This window comes from Acyrthosiphon pisum, chromosome A1 (genome assembly GCF_005508785.2).
Source record: "Acyrthosiphon pisum isolate AL4f chromosome A1, pea_aphid_22Mar2018_4r6ur, whole genome shotgun sequence".
Classification (NCBI taxonomy): Eukaryota; Metazoa; Arthropoda; class Insecta; order Hemiptera; family Aphididae; genus Acyrthosiphon; species Acyrthosiphon pisum.
In genome coordinates, this window is record NC_042494.1 from 53,459,888 (window position 1) to 53,482,632 (window position 22,745).

Consider the following 22,745-nt stretch of genomic DNA (forward strand, 5'->3'; position numbering starts at 1 on the left):
ATTAACAAACGCACCATGGTTCATACGCAACGAAAATTTTTCATAAAGACCTCCGAATCATTAAAATTCCAAGATCACATAAGAGCTCTTGCTGTAAATTTCCATAGTTCACTCCATAAATCAACTGGCTCATTACATTTCAACCTACACATACGTCCACCACCTCAAAGACGTCTAAAACGCGGTCGTCCGCAAGACCTTATTCGATAATGACTATTAAATAAATATTAAACTATAACGTAAATTACCAATAATATTATATTCTTTATCCACACTTTCATTATTGTCTACATGTCTGATCATTCTTAACTTATAATTACCATTGTCTGTCACTATTGTTATTACTTATTATCGCTATTACTACTTAACTAATATCATGTTAAAATTGTCAAAAATTATGTTACTAAGTATCCATAGATGTAGATAGCCTTAGGCTAGGAATGTCTTATTATTATAAATAAAAAAAAAAAAAAAAAAAAAAAATTAGTTTTTTTTTAATAATAATAATAATAGGTAATAATAATAAATATTTTTTTAACAATTTTGAAATTATTTACATGATAGGTATAATTATTATTATTTTTTGTTACGCTGCATCGTCTATCACTAATGATGTTTTTTTTGTTTTGATAGACGTGAGTCTCAAAAATAAAAAAAGTTATTACTTATTATTGGGTTATAGTTTTAAAATAGGTACTTGGTAATATAATTTATGCCAACGCATAGAAAATATGTAATTGAAGTAGGTGTACCCATTTCCCATAATAAATATTAGTAATAACATTCAATAATAATAATAATAAAAAAAATTATTAGTTACGAATGTTTTTCTTAAAATCGTTTAATCGTTTTCTTTATTTTTTTTAAATTAAAAAAAAACATATTGATATAATTTTATTATATAAATTGTATGCTTAATCACTGCAACAGCACGTAAAATCTACGGGTACCTATATTTAATATTGCCGTAATCGCTTAATGATTATAATTTATGGCTACCATAAAAATATAATTGAATCAATTACTTAGAAACTAACATGCTAGCTTATTTCTATTTAATTATAATATTTAAATCTACAATTGATTATTATTTATTGTTACATATTTCAATAATGTTACACGTACTAGTACAGTCGTACATTTTCAGCACTTTAAGTGACCACTGACTAGTAATCAGACAACCAGTAACCACCCATGTATTTAAATAGCGTTTCAAGCCTTTGTACTAAGATAATTAACACGGATGATACGTATTGGGGTCGTCATATACTTAAAAATTTTAAACAAAATGGGCTTAAACAAATTCTCATTTATAAGCTAGAAATTAATTATTACTCCTTTTAGGGTATGGTCCAAAGGAATATATAAGTATTTATTCAATACAATAGGTATGATTAGGCACATACAATAACAAGATACTGGACGGAAGTACAAAAGAAATGCTTAGAGTAAAAACATACGCATTAATGCTGAATTGCATAAAAAAAATTGATTAATTTAATGGTTCACTGACCATTCCTCACTTGATTCATTGAGTGTTTAGTGATTGTTTATGCAACTCGGCGCATAAAAAATTATGAAATATGAGAAAGATCATCGAATATCTAAGAAATATATTTTTACCTATTTATTAATTAATAGTAGACATGTATTTGAAACATGTAAATGTTATTATTAAATAATAATACCTTATTAAAATACAAGTGTTTGATTCATTTAAATGATTAAATAAACATTATATTCGAATAATTATGTTTATACTAAAATGCTATTTAAGTCTTTTGATTAGGAAATATTTTTATTAGTAATTATATACCATAATATCTTCTACATTATCCGACAATGACTACCTATACCCATATATATATATATAATTTATATATACGTCAGTGTTGACTTTTAAAAATATTAATTTATAGTAAATACTAAATATATTATACTAACTTACAGAAAATGATGGCATATCTGAATTTATGTAGTCAAAAACATGTGATGATAACATATGTTAAAGCATATTTAAACTAAGGTTAACATAAAAATCATAAAAAAGTGTCTATTTATAATATGGGTATTGGTATAGTAGTAGTAACTAGTAGGTCGCATCTTTATAGTGACCCGGAGGACAACACTATAAAGATTACTACATTTGTAGGTCATACATTGGTTGAATGTCGTATATCCAAAAAAAATGTATTGAGTATTATAAATATGATTCTTAAATCATGTATTCTAATTTCTAACACATAAAATATGCAACATTACTCTACTATTATAATTATTATACTTGGTATTCTGGTATTCATTTATAATCGAATATTTATGATACTATTACACGCTGCTATAGATTATAATATTATAGTATTATACATGGGTAGGTAATTATAATAAAACTGAGGAAAATGATTTTAAAACTTTTATTTAAATCGATAATTTTAAACAATCATGAACAATAATAATAAAAAAATATTTATATAAGTAAAAGTATGTACATTTATTATAATAAATTCATAAACAAAGTTTAATAATATTGTCATTTGCACTTTTGTTGAATACTACTTTTAACTTTCAATTTCAATTTTTATTTTTTCCAACGAATTGATAAATCTAATGGTTGGTCAATAACGTTGGGAATGGAATATGCAGAACAAGATGGTGTTATGAAGACCGACGAAGAACAACAAGGATTCGTATCTTGTGCTGAAAATTAATCATAAAATGTATGTTAATTTATATTTGATACGTATAAACTGTATATAAATATATATTAATCATAATATTTTTAGTGACTTCTGTTTCATACTAAATATTAAATATGACGTGCATAATTATACAAATAATCAGTATAATAAGTATGTATATGTATTAATTATACGTAACTAACATTTTATTTATAAAAAATATTTAAAAAAAAAAAAAATCAAAAGATTAGTTTCACTATCACAAACATTTTACTTACTGTTAATAATTCATGACTGAGGTGATGTAATATTTAATAATATTACTTATAACGTTATAAGTTAAGGTATTCATGTATACATTATTTGTCCCTTTAATCATTGATCATTGTATAACAAAACATAATATTTACATAAATATTATATTATACGATTTTTTAAATTATATAATCATTTATATAATCATCAAAATACTATGGATGACGACGCTTAATAACTAATAATAACAAATAATAAATAAAACAGAAGTTACTCTGCTGTATAATAGGCTTCGACTTTTCGAGTCTGGTCATTGCGAGTAGATCACTGTAATGGATGTGTTTAATTTGAATTCGATTATAAATCGTTGCATACAAAAAACGATTTTGATCAGAAACGATGTCATCCTTTATTTCTAAGGATATTTTATAATTTATTTAACTATAGATATTATTACTTAAACCACAGATTGATGGTGAACTAATTTTTACCAAAAAACAACTTATATTTTATTGTTATTAGGTAGGAGCTTATAAGTCAAATGGTAATATGCCGACGTGTCGTAGAGGTACAACGGTATGAATAGGTTCATGCCTCAAGGTACAAATATATTATGTAGGCATTGTTAGATGGAGCCTCAAAGACCCTGGAAATGTCCATTCAAAAATTCTGTGATACGCGGAAGGCTGTGTGGTGGTAATTTTGAAAATGTAATTGTGTAGAGAAAATTATAATTTTCGTAATAAAGGGATGTTTCAACTTTCAAGTTTATACAATTAATATTTTTTGAATTACAATAAAATAATTAAAATAATTTGTTATCACTGCACTCAGAATTTAAGTAAACGTAAACGAAATATTGTACATAACCTTTTAGTGTATAATTTGTAAAATCCAAACAAAATTAGTTTAAGCTATTCACGCTATAATTCTATAATTATATGTATTATATGTTATCATGGTTCACTATAATTTTAATGCAAGTTCAATGGCATAGGTAACATAATTATAATATATTCATATTTAGTGCAATACACGTGAGATCTTAAATTTCCCTTCGTCTTTTAACTCTTCAAATGCTAATTTCTGAATGCTGCCAAATGAGTCTTACATAACTGATACATTCATTATTCATAATAAGTTACTAATATATACGTACTGAGATTGGAAGTACATAATTATCTAACGATTTTTTAATTTAAAACGATGACGTCGTATAGTCAATTGTATTATTAAAGTACTTTTTAAGTTTGGTAGATTTATAGATGAACATTATGATAACCGTACATTATTAATTGTAGTAACTAGTAATGTATTATACGTACTCAATATCACTTTTACTTGATGATTATGACTTTTTGCATGTTTTCGCAAAGAGCTGGGGTCCGTATACCTTTTCAGACAGCTTTCCACTCGACAAGCGTATGGTTTTTCGATGAAGTGCGTTCGGGTGTGCTTGAAACGATCGCTCGTATTGGAGTATGCCTTGTTGCATCCGTTCACTGAACAAACGTAAGGTTTCTCGCCTGTGCATATACATTTCAAACTTCAAATTTAACATTTTATATTGGTTACAAATTAAATTTATGTATTTATAAATACAATACACAAAATAAAGGAGATATAATCTTTCTTTTGGAAAGAAGTGCGTTTAAAAGTGTATACCTAATTGTTTTTAAGATGGAAATTACTAGTTAGCCTTCTAATGATGAAATTTAAGTATAGTGTCTATATCTTGAATTGTGTATAACTGGAAGGATGAGCCGCCGCCGCTTTAGCTGATGCGTTAATAAATTTATAATATTGTGAAATATGAACTTTTACAGTTTTGTTTACTGTGAATATAAGGTTGTATCTTAAACAGTCAAACAGGGTGCACCAAGAATGCTCACCTCTTTTTTTATTCAATAGACAATAATGCAGTTATTTAAAATCTGATTTTTTTGTATTATTTATGAAGTTTCCTGTGGAGATACAAAATTCTGTTTTTCAAATGAGCAACCCCCTCTTCAAATGTAAATTATTCAGCGGACATTTTGAGTAATTACTCAACTTGGTTGTGGTTTATAAGATATAGGGTCTATGGTGATCTCTAAATTTTAGTCATTATTCGTTAACATTAATCTATCAGCATTAATAATTTGTAAAAATGGCCCAAGTATTATAAATACTAGCTCCAATATTACGTCTATTTTATAATTTTGTAAAACCATTTTTAAGAACAATTATAATTTTGAACTAAGTAGGTACCTACATCTAAATGTTCAAAAAAACTATCCGTTAAATAATTTACAGTAGGTACCTAAAAAATGGGGGTTCTCATTTACAAAACAGAAGTTTATATCGTCACGGGACACTTCTTGTTAATATGTATTTTACATTTTTACCTACCTATATAACAAACGAACAGATAAGCTTACTTAGTTATCTACCTATTGGCTATAACCTAACTTATAATATAATTATGCATATTATATTGGTTGGTATATCTATACTTATTGCTTTAAACACATATATAATTGTGTAATATATTTATGTATAAATAGTAATTAATAATAATGAAATAAAATATTTTACGTACCTGTATGCGAGCGAGCATGGATCTTCAGATTTTCAGCCCGTGTAAAGCTTTTACCGCATATGTAGCATTGATGCGGCTTGTCGTTTGTATGAGTGCGTATGTGGACTAATATCTTGTACCTTGAAAATAATTCTACTTAGGTACAATGCTGAAAGAATAACATTTTTGTGTAATGAGTTTTACAAAAAAAATCTACTTGGCGTTAAAAGCTCGGTCTCCTCTTGTACAACTTTTCCACTTGCAGTAGAATAACCCTTGGGATTCTGGAGCTATATGGTTTATTACATGTTTTGGTAGTTCTATTTTATTCATGTACAAATCACAATTTTCCCACCTAATGTGTTTAAAATATAATACATTTAATGATACTTGTTTGTATAATATATATTGTAATAAAAAGTATAGTTACTATTACTATATATAATACTATAATGTATATGTTACTGTGCATGTCCGAAAATGGTGAGTGCTGACAATCACCAAGTAAATGTCGACATAAACCTACTAAATTGGCGAATGTTGAAAAATATAAATAATATAGGCATACACAACACGGTTTTGGTTAATGTTAACATGAGTACCTACGTATTCACACATAATATTAGGTATACTATATTACTATAGTCTATAGACAATAATATAAAGTAGAAACAATATGTTAAATTATATTTCATTATTATTAAACAATATTATACTTATATTATTAATTTAAATTATGATTATTTTACCATACAAAAATAAAATTATGATTTAAAAAAAAAAAATTAGGAAAAATTTTCTACATATTGCAACATGATAAAGGATAAACTGTCATGACATTTTGTACTACGTAAAATGCCAACATTTCAAAAACCACACTTTTTTGTGGTGCACTTTGTTTTGCAATTACGCGTATACCCTTGCCCACCAATTGATGAATTTAACGCAGAAGCTTATCTTAAGGAAATTTGTTGATCCTTTTGTACATCAGTGATTGATATACAATTTTTATTTATATACTGAAAACTGGTTTCTGATGTATAATTGAATTATATTTTATAACATCATTTTTGATAGCTAGTTTATAAAAGCCATTATCTACTAGGTACATCTAAAATATTTTGGGGATCCATTTTATTACGGTCAAAATGTTTTAGTTATTTTGCAAATCGTATACAATATTTTATACCTATAACTACGTTGAATGACAATGCCATATTAAATGTTAGCGAGGCAGCATAACATATCGGTTATCCAGGTATAATAAGAGTACCTGAGTACCTAGTTGGGTAAGGTAACAATAAACATTTTATCGAAATGATCAACTTGTACCACGAATTAAGAGGATGTCAGCGCAATATTTGTTTTCTCTCACTGGCCCACGCGCAACATAGACAAAACGCATTTGCGCAGAATCGGTTTTTCTATGTTTTTAAGTAATCTTAGAGTAAAATAACCTACTACAAAAAAGATAGAGAATAATATTTTTGATGGAATAACATATAACATGTGTTGGCCAACGATATCGATATCTAAAAATAATTATCGAAAATATCGCGATATCGGTGTGATTAATTGGGGCTCGGAATTTTGCGGTTTTACGGATGATTAAACATTAAACTGAGCAAACAGTATAAAATAAAATAATATTTTATCTTATTTTATTATATCTGTAAAAGTAGATTAACGTAGATTAAGATACGAGGCGATATTAATATGTTCCAAAGAAATAACTCACCACACCAAACAATTTGATCTAAATTCAGTACCGGTTGTTAACTCGCGGTGAGACGTCGTATTTATTTTCGTAATTATTACGTTCGTTATTAATTTTATTATTTATACAAACATAATATGTATTCTATACTTTTAATGCTTTAATATGCTTCGATATCGCAATATGATATCGGGGAAAAAAATACGATATCGATATTGAAAATTATATCGTTGGCCAACACTACATAAAATAATGTTATTTGTAATCAATATGAATTAAAAATACACTCGGAATCTAATAAAGCATGTTACAAAGAAATTGGTTTTTATTTTAACCAAAAGCATCCTCCTACGACCTACGTGTATATAAACTGTCAGACTTGGGTAAAATATTTTTTAAAGTATTTCAAATACATATTTCGAATACTTGAAAAAAAGTATTCAGAATACTATGATGTACCTATTCGAATACTTTATGATAATAATATTCCTAAGTATTTGGTATATTTCACAAAAAGTATTCCGAATATTTTTCTAATCATTTTTCTTTAGTAGATTTAGATTTCAATAACAAAAAATTATTTTTCAATTCTGTGTTTATAAATGAACATTATTATAATCTCAATAATACACACCTATCTGGCTATCTATTAGTTATAAATTATATTCAAATTAATATAGTTAATAAGTAATAGGTAATTAGTAATATATAAGAGTATACCTATATAAGAAAAAAAGTATTCCGAATAAATACTGTACTCAGAATACTTGTAAAAAGTATTCAAAATGCCGTATTGAATACTTTCAAAAAAAGTAGGTATTTAAAAAGTATTCGGAATACTACCCAAGTCTGTAAATTGTAAATTTACTAGGATGTACTGCAGACTAGTATAATATTAGTACTATGGTTAGCGAAGGCTATTGAGATACCTACCAGATACTAGGATACTTCACTATTATTGTTATTATTTTCAACTAATTAATTATTATAGGTACTGTGATGCATGCAAAACAATATTATGTCCAAAATAGTTTATAATATGGAATATCAATTTTAGTTGTTATGTTTCTTTAATTAAATTAAAATCTAAAAATCATTACTTGCAATAGCACGACGAATCTTCATCACTGTTGTCTAACATGTTATTGCTATTAAACATGTGTTTCATTGCACGAGTTCTGACGTGAAAATAAATTTTAGTATAAATTAATTAGATACGGAAGGTATACTACCTATGCCATTCACGACTATCAGGTTATATTCAGAAATGGTACCTATTTCAGTCTTCGTTGAGAGATTATCCAGCAAATCCGGAATGACTGTATGTTCATAACTAAATGATGAACAGAAACGATTGTATACATACTAACAGACAATAATAATAATAATGCATCTCGTTTTGTTTTTAAATAACGTTTATACTTATATGTTAATAATATGCCATTGCCATATGGACTCAATGTGGTCTCCTAGCTGGGGGTCTTGTGTTAATATTATATTTTACATCTTGACAGGGGGTATATGCAATTATGTAAATCTATAACGCATACAGATGTCACCATATTTGTCTTTCATAAGGTGTGAAAAATACTATAAGCAATTTCATACCAAACAAGAAACATTTTGGCTAGCTACAACCTTTTAATTGACAGTTATCATTATGTATAATATTTCAATGGATGGTGAAAAATCCTACATGAATACACTGTACGTCTATAATCTATGACCTATATAGGTACCCATAAATATCAGATTCCATTCAGCGATTTTGTGCAAACTGCTAATATTATATAATTTTTAAGAATAACTTGGGTCTAAGTATATATGACCTCACAATCTTACTTACATAGTGATTTATGTCATCAGTGGTTGGCTACATTTTCAAAATAAATTGTTCATGTTTATATATGTCTGTTATTATATGCTTATTGTGCCTCAAGATACAGAATGTAGAATTTCATGTAAAATAAAAATTTTGATTACATAATTTTAAAATAAATTATAATAGAAAGATATTTTCAGCATTATTTGCAACATTGCAACACTCCTTAGTTATTAAAATATATCAATTATGAAATTATATTTTAATTGTATGGATACTTTTCATGCAGTTAGTAGATTCACCAGATGACTGATGGCAGATGCTGAGTATTTAAACAAACAATATTGACTAAATATTTTCTTGATGTCTCCATTCATTGAAGTGTAGGTATTATATTCTATCAAATTAATTTGTTTATTTATATGTCATAATATAATAGAGCTTTACAAATACATAACAACACATTTTTATGGAAAAGTAAAAGCTAATAAAAGTAGTATATAATAATATAAGGAATATTAGAAGTATTCAAGTCAACATAATTTATTAGAAAAGCTATTGAAGCCTGAAGGTGTTTTCTGTAAGAGGAGGATGTAAAATTAAAGGTAATAATCTCAATATTCATCAAAAGAGTTCAAAGACATAATCAATGAATTATAACCAAACATGAATGTATAAAAAGATCTTGGAATTTAGAGTAGTTTGAAAAATTGAAGAACCTAGGGTTACTTAGATGTGTCATGAAATATGATTTTTATAATAATATTAAATAATCTATAAAAATCAGCGGACTCTGATATTATGTTGAAATTTAGTTAGATTAGAAAAATGTTGAATCATCTGAATAAATCAATTTATAAAACCTTATAGTAAAATAACTGTAATAAAAATAACAAATAATTAAATTAAAATGTATTAAAAAAAAGGTTACCTACACTTTATTACCAAGGTCATAAACTTATTACAAAAATCTAAAATTGTTGCTTACAAATATTTAAACATTAGTACAGTATATTAGGAAACTGTTAAATATTTGCAAGGCTGGGTAAGTTAACGATTTTTTTTAACTCGTTAAGTTAAGTTATTTTAAAATAATTAAGTTAAGTTAAGTTAAAAGTTACTCATATTTTTTTTCGTTAACTCGTTAAGTTAAAAGTTAAATTTAAAAAAAAAGTAACTTAACTTAGTGTTAAGTTAAAATTTGCTAATTTGCAAAAATAAAAATTCCAGACACATAATATGGTTTGTTAGATAGTTTTTCTGGTATATTTCTACTTTACGGGACACCTTTTTTTTTTTTTTTTTTGATACTTATGTAGTTAAGTACGCTGAAGACGATGGTGAAGTCAGAATTTGGGGCTCAGACTTACTTTCGAAGTTATGACACTTCAAAGTTAGTATATAATACGTAACATTTAATAACTTATAAATGTCGCATCTCCAAGCGGGCCCAGTTGTGGCCTAGTGGTGGTTTACACAGCAAATAGGGGGATATTTTCAATTTTAATGTCCGAGCGAGCGTAGCGAGAAATCAAGCATTATAGGTATTTAAGGGTTATTATATAAAGTTAAAACTTCAATTAGCTATAACTTCGAGAATAACTTCATACGCCAAATTCTGATTTCACCAACATTTTTTTTACCCAAAAAATGACTAAGTCCCCCCCCAAAAAAACCTAAAAAAAGGGGTGTCCCGCAAAGGAGAAAAGTTCCGTTTTTCTTTACGTCCAAGAAAATTACTGGGGAAATTTAAAATGATACATCAAAGTAAAAACACATTCAAACATTTGCATTATTCTTCGGACGAAAATTAACTTAATTTAGATATTTTTGAAATAAAATTAACTTGAAGTTAACACGTTAATCTTGAAAAAAAAGTAACTTATTAAGTTAAAAGTTAATTTGAAAAAAAAAGTAACGAGTTAATTAACTTAACGTTTTAACTTAATTTTAATTTTTAACTCGTTAATGCCCAGCCTTGAATATTTGTTTCTAAATAAAGTTGTATACTTACTTTGTTTTTTCATTTATAATTTATCATTATTTAAGATAGAATGAACACTCCTATTTTTAAGAAAGAACAATCTAGTCATCGAAAGATTATAATGCAATTCCAACTAATGGTTTCACAGTGCCACTAAGTTTAATATTTTTAAATGCAACAATTTATTATTTAAAGATTAAAATAATACACCAGTACATCATTATTGTTTACTAAAATAAAACAAGTACCAAATATCAAACCTCAGTAACCTGTCATTTTATGATTAATTTTTGTATAAATCCGAAAGAGGAGGATTGAGAAAAATATTTTAAGAACAAGATTATTTATTATTATTACATTTTCATGCTTTCAACTTTCAACAAAAACTTAAAGTGTAAAATGTAGTAGTTAAACTTTTGATACAAATAAAAATCGAATTAAATTAAGGGATTTAAAAAATAGTCTTTACTTTTAAGAATAATATAAATAATATTATGAAATTATACAACATTGAAATAATACAAAACTCCAAATTGTGGGATATTACATTTTAGAATATATTATTAAAGTTGAATGAATAATTTAGACGTCGAAATGTAAGGCCAAATATAAGGACCATACACATTGTCGTTGTAATTATGATAGTTTTTCTTTTTGTTGTAATCTAAAATACACAATCAATTAATAAGTACGAAAATTAAACATAAATAATGACAAATAAGTATAATTTTTTATCTAAATTCAAAATATTGTTTTTTCTTGTATTATTTAGTTTAAGATAATTAAATTTGTAGAAAAAATGTGCTGTGCTCATTATTCAATTTTTATTATTTATTTTTAAACGTGTGTTTAAGGCACTGAATCTGAAAATATTTAAAAAATGTTTGGGTTTTTTACATTGGCATTTATACCAACAGATCTGAAAAACAGTAACAAATTAAAAAAACTTTATTTTTATTTTTTTAATTGTTTACTGTGTAATAAACGTAATTACCAAAAAAATTTCCCCAAAGGGGGGTGGTGATGAAGAACAATCTACTGTTCATATTTAAGAGTCAATGACTATATCCTTAACTTACTAAGAATTATTTCATGTAACTGCCTATAGACTATAAATTAAAATTTAATTACAATGGTCAATATTTGATTGTTCTATTATATTCAACATAAAAAAGCATACTAGGTATGTAATTATAAAACAAAAACATTATTTTTTGAACATTTTATTGAGATTATTATGGTTTTAAAAAATTAATTTTTTTATTCTATTGTTATCTTTTTATGTAAAATAGAGCAAAAATTAAAAAATGAACATTTGTATTACCTTAAAAACACTTTTTAATGAATTTTCAATGCTTTTTTCTTCTGCTCTCATATACGGCTTTAACATTAAAGCAGCATCAATTGCTGATATATGGTTATCAATTAACATGTCACCTAAATTATTTTTATCGCTAGTGATTGAATTATGCACTTGACTTAAAGTTAAAGCAATATATCCAAGTTGCCCACAAATGCTGGATTGTATTTGTTGAACTTCATCATTTCTAGAAAAGAAATTTGTATGTCAATAAGGATATTGTATGTTTGATAAAATATATTATAGCATACATTAAAAAAAAAAAATAATAATTAAATGTTTCTGTTTTGAATCAATAATCAATGAACTTACGATAATCTTATTTCACTGTGCTTTAATGTTTTATTGAGTATATTTATTGCACTCAATATAGTAGAAATGTCCTTATTATCAACATCCAGGCTCCTGAGATCATCCGCTGACAAAAGAATTAACGTATGTTCATTAATTCCATGATTTTTGAATTTGGATATATACTTTTCACAATTTATTGATTTCAATATTAGTTCTAACCCCTGGATCTTGCGTCTAGATTTAAAGCCAAAGTTTAATAATAACAATGTAAATGCACAAATAATACTTTAGGTAACTTTAATTTCCTTACATTTCAACCTCGTCTTCCATTTCACGAATAAGTGACATATAATTTTTCGATGATATAGAAAATCTAGCAGGCCAATAAATACATTAATCTAATTAACGGTTCTTACTTGTCGATCAACAACAAAATTAAAGAGCGGCTGGACTTTGGAGTAAAACCTACAGGCAGCTGCAGTTATCGTGTTATCGAGTTGAAATTCAAACCATCATTATTTAGTTACTATCTTCTTCTAGTTCATAAGCGATAATGATATTGTTTGATAAAGCACCTGATAAGTGATAATGAATTATAAGATTACCGGGAAAAAAATTCTCGAAAAAAAATCCCTAGACAACAAAATTACTCACAACTTCACAAGTCAATACAGTGAATAGTGATACAGTGATACAACCACATTAAAATGATAGAACAAATATTTTTAAACGCTAATATTGCCACATTATTAATATTTAATTAATTATTTACTAATAGGTAGCCAGGAGGTAAGTATATTTATTATTTAATGAACAATAATAATATTATCATGTTTAAAATATATTATAGTATAAGTTCAAATAGGAACGTATACAGGTGGGGGGTGGGGGATTGACCCTCCCCCCCCCGAACTTTTTTGGTATACGTGCCTGAGTTCAAATATCATAAATTAAAAATTAAGTATTAAAGAATCATTAAATTAAAGAACCAACCTATGTTCAGTTTAAAATAAATATTGAATATAATATTGTACAATATACAAATATATTATATTATAATTTATGTAATAATTTACAAACATTCACAAATACCTAACAATAATATTTTGTTCTATACTTGTCTTCTATGCTACGATACCTATTATGTATTATTCTGTAAACAATTGAATTGAATTTTGTTAATTTTTATTAATATAAGTTGCGTTACACCGTACACATAAATAGCCAATAGGCAATAGGACAGCGGCGGATCCAGAGGATCCAAAAAAAAAAAAAAATTAAGCCCTAGGATCGTCACTGCAATAGGAAACATTTGAGATTTGAAATTCTTTTATTATTATCATTATGTGTTATACATTATCGACTATCGTCAAAATTTTGACGATAGTCGATAATATTAATATTAGGAAACGTAATACCCACCTACCTGGCTACCTATATATTGGTAATTAAATATTAATAATGTGATAATTAGGGTTTAAAAAAAATTATATTTGTTCGATCATTTTCAAGTGGTTTTGAGTAAATTTTGTAGTCTAAGGATTTTTTCCAAGTGTCGGGATTTTTATTCCGTTTATCTACTCGCTAAATCTAATGAAAAATATTCATAATATTATTTAGCAAGTGACTGTCTTGTGTATCATGTGCGATACACATCAATCTTTCAATATTATTGTCCTTCATATTTTACTTACACTTGCCAATTTCGTATTGAGCCTCAATGAGACTACCTATCTCATATTAAATATTTATATGCACATAATAGGATAGGTACTCAGTATTTTTCGAGATTATTTATTTATTTATATCTGCGAAATTTTCCATACCAGTAACTATTATAAAAACATCAAACATGACTCATGAGTAATGAGTATCATAATACCTATTATGCAAATATGTAATACATTGCTATATTCAGTTCAGGCTCATAATACTAGTAAACTACTGAGGTAGAGCATACGCATGATAGTATGGATGTATAATATAATATCAAGATCAGTGGCGGATCCATGGATTAATTTTGATAGGGGCATGGGGGGGGGGGGAGAAAGTACAAAAAGTTCAAAAATTGGCTAAACATAGTGTAAAACAAAGAAAAACTACCACGATTGGGAGGGGGGATTTGCCCTCTTTGCCCCTTTATTAGTTTATTGCTACACCAAAAATAAAATCCATTTTTAAAAAAATTGGTTTTGTGTAAACTATATACTGCGAATTTTAAATATAGAATGCACCATAACTAGATTTACTTTTCTATCAGAAAAGATGCTTATGTCGAAAATTGGAGCATTTTAACTATTTTATCAACAAATGTTGATGATAGAAAAAACACACATCATTGTAAATACAATACATTCATTGCTACGCTCAAAATCTTAAATTAATACAAATTTAATTTAAATAAGATGTAATTTTTAAAATTTAAATAGGCATTTTCATAGGCACAAAATATGCTTCCATATTTATCAATTATTTAAATTATATTTTATTTCTTTTACATTTAATGCCACTATAATTAATGTATTGTGACTTGTGAGTATTATTAGTTAATTGTGATTTTCATGGCGGAAAAGCTAAGCATTTAATTTAAGTACTAGAAGAATATTATATATGCATTCAAAATTTACAAAATAGGCTCTTAAAACATCAAAATATGCAAAAAATTATGCACTACTTAAAACACAAACAATGTAAAAAATACGCATTTAAATTTTAGATTCTGAGCGGAGCGAGGGAGCTATTGGTTTTACAATGGTGTTTATTATTTTTTTTTCTTCTTCTTTTTCTTTTTATATCCTGTATACAAAATTTCTTCCAGAAGGAGTGTTTCGATTTCAACATATAGTACCTTATCTTTTAGCAAATTGGATCAAGATGGTACTTTAGAGAGGTCATTTTTCGATTTTCTTAATAGTTATTTAATGCCACGGGAAAAACCACCGGAAAATTACAAAAAAACGCTAAAAATGGGATTTTAATTTGTAACGCTTTGTTTATCACCATAGAAACGAATAAAAAATTATCATATTTTAATATTAATTCAACTTACATGATAAAATAATTAATAACAAAATATAAAATATACTGCTGACTGACAAACCGTCTCCGCTCAGAATCGTTTTTCTTATACGATGATATTATATCATTGAATTCAAATCTAATCTAATACAACCATTATACAATGACCCACTTGTAATCTACTGTACAGCAGAGCGACATCCACTTACCTGCTTTTTTTGATTTTTAATTATAGGTACGAAATCTATGCGCAGAAATAATTTAAAAAGATAAGAAACATATTATTTATGTATTAGGTACCTATATGTAGTAATATTTACACAAATATGTAAAACAGTTTTTGTACATGCCTTAGACAATAATAAAGGTGGATACCAACTACCAATGTAAAACAAAAATGTACCAATAATTATTCTTTATAAGAAATTTAAAAAAAAAAGTACGTATATAGTACATTAATAATATGTATACAGATTACAGACTAAACTAATAATGTAGGCAAGTAGCTAATTTCTAAGTATTGAATGGTGATAATGATCCCGATTCCCAGCATATCGTTTAAATTACGCCTATTTTTTTGTTTGTGTTTTGTTATGTATTATAAAGTTGTTATTGAACGTTGTTTTCTTTTAACTTTGGTAGGTCGTAGATATTATGATATGTTATCACTTATCTCCGATAAAGTAATTGTAATGCATGACGTATATTAGGTGAATAAATGTTCAATACAAATGTTTGCAATTTAGTTGAAACTTGAAATTACAATAAATCATTAGTCATTTAGGTATTAGATTGATAACTTAAGACTAACTATACCAAATATTTTCTTTTTTTGTTAAACAATTGAATTTAATAATTATCTTTATTTTCAATACCATTCCCAACGTTTATATGACACAAGTACGCAACTATAACATATTTTGCCAAATTGATGAGTGAAAAATTTAAATTATTACGTTAAAGAAAAATAACATTTGCCATCCTAAGAAGCAGAAAGTTATTTATGATTTTAGTAGTTGGTGGGAAAGAGTATTTTCTAAAATTATATAATTATATAGCTATTACTGTAGATATATTTCCATAAGTCATTGACCATTATACATATTATATAAAAACACAGCCTCATAAAAAAATATGTATTTTAAACATTTTTGGTGAAAAAAAAATACTTTAATTTCAATTTAGTGTAAATATATTATAATTATCTAACAATATATTACTAATAAGTAATAATAAATAATAAATATAATTCGACATGCGCAACGAATAAGGCAGTGACTCAATTTTCCAACATTTTATTTATTTTTTCTATAGGGTATCATTGTTTTTCTGGAAGTCCAACAGAGACGGCAGTAACTCTATTTTATTGTGTATAACGTATGCAATAAAATGCAGTTCCTGTCGTATTCGTTGGTAATCCAGAAAAATAGTGATACCCTATAGGAAATTGAAAAAAAAAAATTTGGAAAATTGAGTTACTGGCTTATTCGTTGCGCATGTCGTTATATTAATTCTCATTTACATTACAAATTAAAAACTGGGAAAGTCACTCTGTTCACTGTTGCATAGTAGTACATCGAACTACTGAGTAGGCACTTCATTGAAAATTAGATGTGTTAAATTTGAATTCGATGATATATATAAATCATTGTATATTTTTATGAAAAATGATTCTAAGCGGAGACGGGTAGTTGGCTTATATTTCTAAGGACATTTATTATATATTTATATTGATATAAGTAATTTATTCTTTTGTTAGTTGAACTAACTTTGCAAAAACAAATAACATGCATTATAATATTATAATAAGTTATTAATAACTAATACGTACCTATATAAAAAATATTATTTAATATAATATTATGTTATATAAAGTAAAGGTAAATTTATACCTACTACAGCTGACGTAGCTCGTAGGTTCCATAAACCGGCGTGAATAGGCTGATGGTTTGCTTAAAATGAATTTAAATATTGCGAAAATTTCATTGTTTGTAGTAAATAACAACATACATTTACTAACAAAAAGTTTTAAATTCCTACAAATATTATTTTTAGAATTACAATAAATCGTATTTAAAATTGTTATGCTTTGTTTAAATATCTAATTTAGTAAACAACACTTGAAAGTTGAAATATCTATAAAAAAAAATAGGTATACCCACCTACTCATGTATTTTTAATATTTTAAAATTGTTATAAGAAAAGCTTATGTGGGATCTTCTACTATATTTTCGAGTTTTTTGGCTGAACATAATATTTTTATTATTAACAATTTTTTTTTTTGGCTGAATACAACTTTTTCTAACTAATTTTTTTCTAGCCGATATTGCGTAACGCTTTGTTTATTCTCAGAGAAACGTAAAATCAACAATAAATAATATCTGTTGAATAAAAAATAATTTAAATAATAATTAAACAGATTTTGAATTTTTGTATTATTCTAAAAATCATTTTATAATTTTTAATTCATTAAATTCCTAACAAAATGTTGCATGTTACTGGATATTTTCCACGGCACAATACCCATTACCTAATAACATATTATCTATGAAAACTAAATTTTTCTTGCAGAGAAAAAATATCTACCTATATAGTAGCATGCTACATATTTTATTAAAAAAGACGAATATTTACTAAATTTTTTGTTCATTTTGAAAGTCGAATACAATGTAAAATAACAATAAAATATAAAATCGATATGTCATTTCCTCAAAAATATTATTCTCTATATTTTTTGCAATGTGTGATTTTACTCTAAGATTAGGTGCTTAAAAACAAAATAATGCTGCGTGGGCCAGAGAGAGATAACAAACAGTTCGCTGACATCCTCTTAATTCAATGAACATTAAAATATATTGATTACCTAATTAATTACAATAGAAATAATAGTTCAAATAAATGCCACAAATAATAAGAACATAATCATCTCGATTAATTAATCACTTTCGTAATTATAATATGCACATGACATGTCATGTTAACATAATAAGGATACAGATAAAACATTATAACCTCGATATTTTGATATGTACATAATATTATTAACAATTTTGAATAATAATAAACGTCAATATTTAATTGTGTTTAAGTTAAAGAAAATAATCGCACCGTTTTACGATAATGACGTATCCAAATCATTTATCTTATGATTATTAAATAGGTACCTACGTCATAGCGACAATATTAAAAAATATTTAATAATTTATGACGTTCAAAATAATCTATAAGGTTAACAAAATAACGTTAATCATAGAATTGTCCTATAAAAAATAATGTAGGTATAGGTATAGGTACCTATGTACACTATTTTATTATACAGCTGAAATTTAAATTTGTTGTGCATTTTCAGTAGATATACGTCAGAACTCACTACTCAGTTTAATGAAAATATTATTATTTTTATACAGAATTCGAATAACAACTATTAATGATAGTCGAAAAAAAAATGTTAAAAGGCTATATTAGGCAATCATCAATCGAAAACTCATCCTATCTGAATAGATCAAAACATATTATTATTGTAATGGTGTTATGAAGATCAACACGATTATATTATTAGTTGATAAGTAGTACATATATTATATAGGTTAAGTTAGGTTAGCATAGGTTAGCCTATTGATTTATGTTTGGTAACTGACCCATAATAACTATTAACAAGTTAATTTTGTTCAGGACTTTAAAATGAGAATAATTGAACAAGAATAAGTTCATAAGCCTACAGGTAACTATACTTATTGTTATCCGTTTATCCACATATAACATGCGTAACTTTTATTACTATTAAATTTTTAACGAAGGAGTTACCTATAGTGAAGATTTTTGGCGATTTTGGAATAATAGTGTCATTTGATCAAATATATAATATTATATATATATGATGTTTTGAACTTGACTAATTAAATTAGTTTTTCATAATTATTTATAATTTTTTTAAACAATTTTAATGTTATTAATCTTTTTCTAAACAAGATATTTTCTAAGTAAATTATCTTATTTAGTTTTTTGTCCTGTTTGCTGGTTTTTTAACCCTGGAATTTTATCCATTGAATATTTGACTTGGATATTGTAGTAAAGGATATTTTTTTCAAATAATGCAGTTTTAAATTCTGGATCGACAAATGTATTTATCTAAATATACTCTAATATTGAAGCTAACAATACAAAATTGGAATGCAAATGTTCTTTACTTTTGGAATAAGACGAAGACGTAGACCACACAAAAATTATTATTATAAATAAAGGAGTGATACACTGATATATAAATAGCGATAAAGGTTCCATATATAATTTAAGGTAATCCCGGACCTGATAAATAATAAGTACATCGCAATATCGCATCAAAGAGGTCAACGAAAACACCAGAACTGAAGATGAGCGTTAAGGGGTTAGATAGAGAGACGCGTCATAATATGCGTCGACTCCGTCACCCTAATGCTATAATGTAGTAGGCCTTGAAGTATTTTTTTTTTGGTTTGGAAAAAATTCCCAAAAAATACAAATGTGTACAAAAATGTATGCATAAGTAATATTAATTTTCATTTTAAATATGTAAAAGAACAGACAAGGATCTAAAAATTATTATATTATTATATTTTATAATCCAGAAATAAATGTTTTATTCAAACTTGATATAACGAAACAATGCATACTTTTTTGTCATTATATAGTAAGGCACTATTATTTATTCATTTCACTTTCAGAACTGGTTTTTAAGCATAATTTGCATAATTTACATATTATACAGTTGTTATGCATTTTTATAAATAATATAGGTAGTTAAAAATTATAATAATAATTAATAAGAGTCATAAAATATTATAAAAAGTAGTTAAAAAAAATACAATGATTTTTATTCTTAATAAAACGTGCTTGGATACTTCAAAATTATAATGATTTCGAATTAATTATAAACATATAATAAATATTCCATAAAATTGAATAATAGTATTCAGCTACTCTATCTATTTGATATTCATTTTTTTTTTAAATTGAGGTCTTTATTTAAACAAGATAGAAAAGCTCACTCTGCGAGCTTGCTAAATTCCCTGTTTCTAAACGTAAACAAAGCAATAAACTATAATTCTAAAAAAAGAACAACGGGTCAAGCTCGTCCACAGGATAAAATCCCACCTGGGGCAAGATAAAATAATTACTTACAATCCAATAATAGTTATAGTGAAGGTGACAAAAGTAAATGAAGTTAAAAATTCCCATGGGGAGAATGGTCACTTTGCCTAACCCCCCTTTGCGAGCGCCCTAGCAACGGGTATATAAGGTGTTCTAAGCTTAAAAAAAGAACAACGGGTCAAGCTCGTCCACAGGATAAAATCCCACCTGGGGCAAGATAAAATAATTACTTACAATCCAATAATAGTTATAGTGAAGGTGACAAAAGTAAATGAAGTTAAAAATTCCCATGGGGAGAATGGTCACTTTGCCTAACCCCCCTTTGCGAGCGCCCTAGCAACGGGTATATAAGGTGTTCTAAGCTTATGCTAAGAAACTTAAAACCAAATTGGAAACATTTTAACCTTTTAGTTTATATTATTTTTATAAGTAATTATGTAACGGGAAATTTTAAATTTTGAATAGTAAATACTATAATATCATATGTATTCTATAGACTATAAGTGCTCACCGCAGCACCACGTAAGTCTCATAGCTTAGTCAAGAATATTGTTGTATAGTTCTGAGTGAAATAAAAAATATATTGCCTCATATTTACAATAGTTTTTTTTATTTGTTCATAGTTTGTATTCTGTCGTCCTAAAACCATATAAAATATGCAATCTTTATCAACCGACAACCGCCTTTGGACATCTATTATAGGTATCTTAATAACGCTCTTATGCAGTTGCTGATCCGTCTTCGGTAATACCTTTTCCGCATTAAATGATTAAAATGTTACCCAATCCCACATCTCTTCAGAAAAATTTCAAGTTTAGTACAATTATTTATTTAAATAATACGATTTCATACAATATTATAGAAAAATTAAAATAATAACTGCGATACGATAATTGCTGTACATGCCCGAGTTCATCATAATATATTATATATTGGAAAAATATAGAAAATTAACGGAATATGCACATTAGAATATTAGATGAGTGTTTTGATTCATTTTATAATGACTCATTTTTGTTTGTATTGACTGCACTACAGTGACAAGTAAATTACTATACAGTATAGTATATACAATGCACAATACTATGAACGTTGTTTCATGGTTAGTACATGCGTATAGGGAAGGGCCAAAGGGACTTGTTTTGCCATAAGGTATCCATATGTTAAGTAAATATATGTTCTACCCTAAATGTATTGAACGGAGTTCATGTTTACTATTTTATAGGTAGTATATACTTACTACCGTGTCCCGTGACCGTGAAATGTCCGACTGCTTGAGCTCATAACATTTTTGTTACAGTCGGTAAATTAACGTGGTCTGCTTTTTCTGTCTGGTAAGTATAACATTTTAAAAATAATGTAGTTTTAGAATATTAATGTCTTTTAAAAAATTATATATATTATACAAATATTATTTTTATATGTACTTATTATAAAAAATATATATAATATAGATAAAGTATAGTACGACGTACCTACTTATCATTATGTTAATCATACATTTAATTAATACGAACTATTGTCATTCAACATTGTGGAAATCGAGATGAATCAATATTACTGTATGCTTACTATGAACTATTTTGTTAATAATTTGGTTAATTTATTTTTATATACAATAACTTGGTATTTTAGATTTACTTAGAATTGCCTTGTATTGAACTCATTTATTTAAAAAAAAAACCGGCAAGTGGGTGTTGCTCTGCCGTACAGTAGGTTACGAGTGAGTTACTGTAATGGATGATGTTAAGTTTGAATTCAATGATATAATATCATTCTTTGTATACGATAAATGGTAATTTTATTTTATTACGAACAATTTATACGGTAGCTGGTAAGTTGAATTGAATTACGGGGATTCGATACCGTGATTTTCTGTTTTCGTCTAACACACTCGTGACATAGTATTTTAGACGTTTTTTTGCCAAAC

At 26.5% G+C, this 22,745-nt stretch overlaps 2 protein-coding genes across 4 annotated transcripts; both read right to left on the bottom strand.

The window, feature by feature from the left end:
* Positions 1-2,492: 2,492 nt before the first annotated feature.
* LOC100572191 (zinc finger protein GLIS2 homolog) lies at positions 2,493-9,470 on the bottom strand. 3 transcript variants are annotated; one of them, XM_008189119.3, is made up of 7 exons: positions 9,057-9,470; positions 8,485-8,543; positions 8,311-8,388; positions 5,711-5,848; positions 5,515-5,633; positions 4,259-4,459; positions 2,493-2,697 (listed from the first exon to the last, which is right to left on the bottom strand). In XM_008189119.3, the coding sequence occupies exons 3-7, from the start codon at positions 8,376-8,378 to the stop codon at positions 2,579-2,581; spliced, it is 645 nt and encodes a 214-aa protein (XP_008187341.1). In that variant the 5' UTR covers positions 8,379-8,388; positions 8,485-8,543; positions 9,057-9,470; the 3' UTR covers positions 2,493-2,578. The 3 variants fall into 3 exon arrangements, with proteins under 3 accessions (XP_008187341.1, XP_029343127.1, XP_029343126.1); XM_029487267.1 differs by having other exon boundaries at positions 2,494-2,697; positions 8,311-8,543; XM_029487266.1 differs by having other exon boundaries at positions 2,494-2,697; positions 8,443-9,470.
* A 1,648-nt stretch (positions 9,471-11,118) lies between these two features.
* Positions 11,119-13,343, bottom strand: LOC100159567. The gene is made up of 4 exons (XM_001944034.5): positions 12,981-13,343; positions 12,689-12,904; positions 12,341-12,563; positions 11,119-11,680 (listed from the first exon to the last, which is right to left on the bottom strand). The coding sequence occupies exons 1-4, from the start codon at positions 13,016-13,018 to the stop codon at positions 11,567-11,569; spliced, it is 591 nt and encodes a 196-aa protein (XP_001944069.2). The 5' UTR covers positions 13,019-13,343; the 3' UTR covers positions 11,119-11,566.
* Positions 13,344-22,745: the final 9,402 nt, after the last annotated feature.

Bases quoted from the DNA above. Each gene is read 5' to 3' on its own strand.
- LOC100572191 (XM_008189119.3), bottom strand. From the start codon at position 8,378: ATGAAACACATGTTTAATAGCAATAACATGTTAGACAACAGTGATGAA. The intron at 5,849-8,310 runs GTAATGATTTTT...TAAACACATTAG, and splicing joins GATTCGTCGTGCTATTGCAA to GTGGGAAAATTGTGATTTGT. The intron at 5,634-5,710 runs GTAGATTTTTTT...ATTATTTTCAAG, and splicing joins GACCGAGCTTTTAACGCCAA to GTACAAGATATTAGTCCACA.
- LOC100159567 (XM_001944034.5), bottom strand. From the start codon at position 13,018: ATGTCACTTATTCGTGAAATGGAAGACGAGGTTGAAAT. The intron at 12,905-12,980 runs GTAAGGAAATTA...CTTTAAATCTAG, and splicing joins ATGGAAGACGAGGTTGAAAT to ACGCAAGATCCAGGGGTTAG. The intron at 11,681-12,340 runs GTAATACAAATG...TGTGTATTTTAG, and splicing joins CATTAAAAAGTGTTTTTAAG to ATTACAACAAAAAGAAAAAC.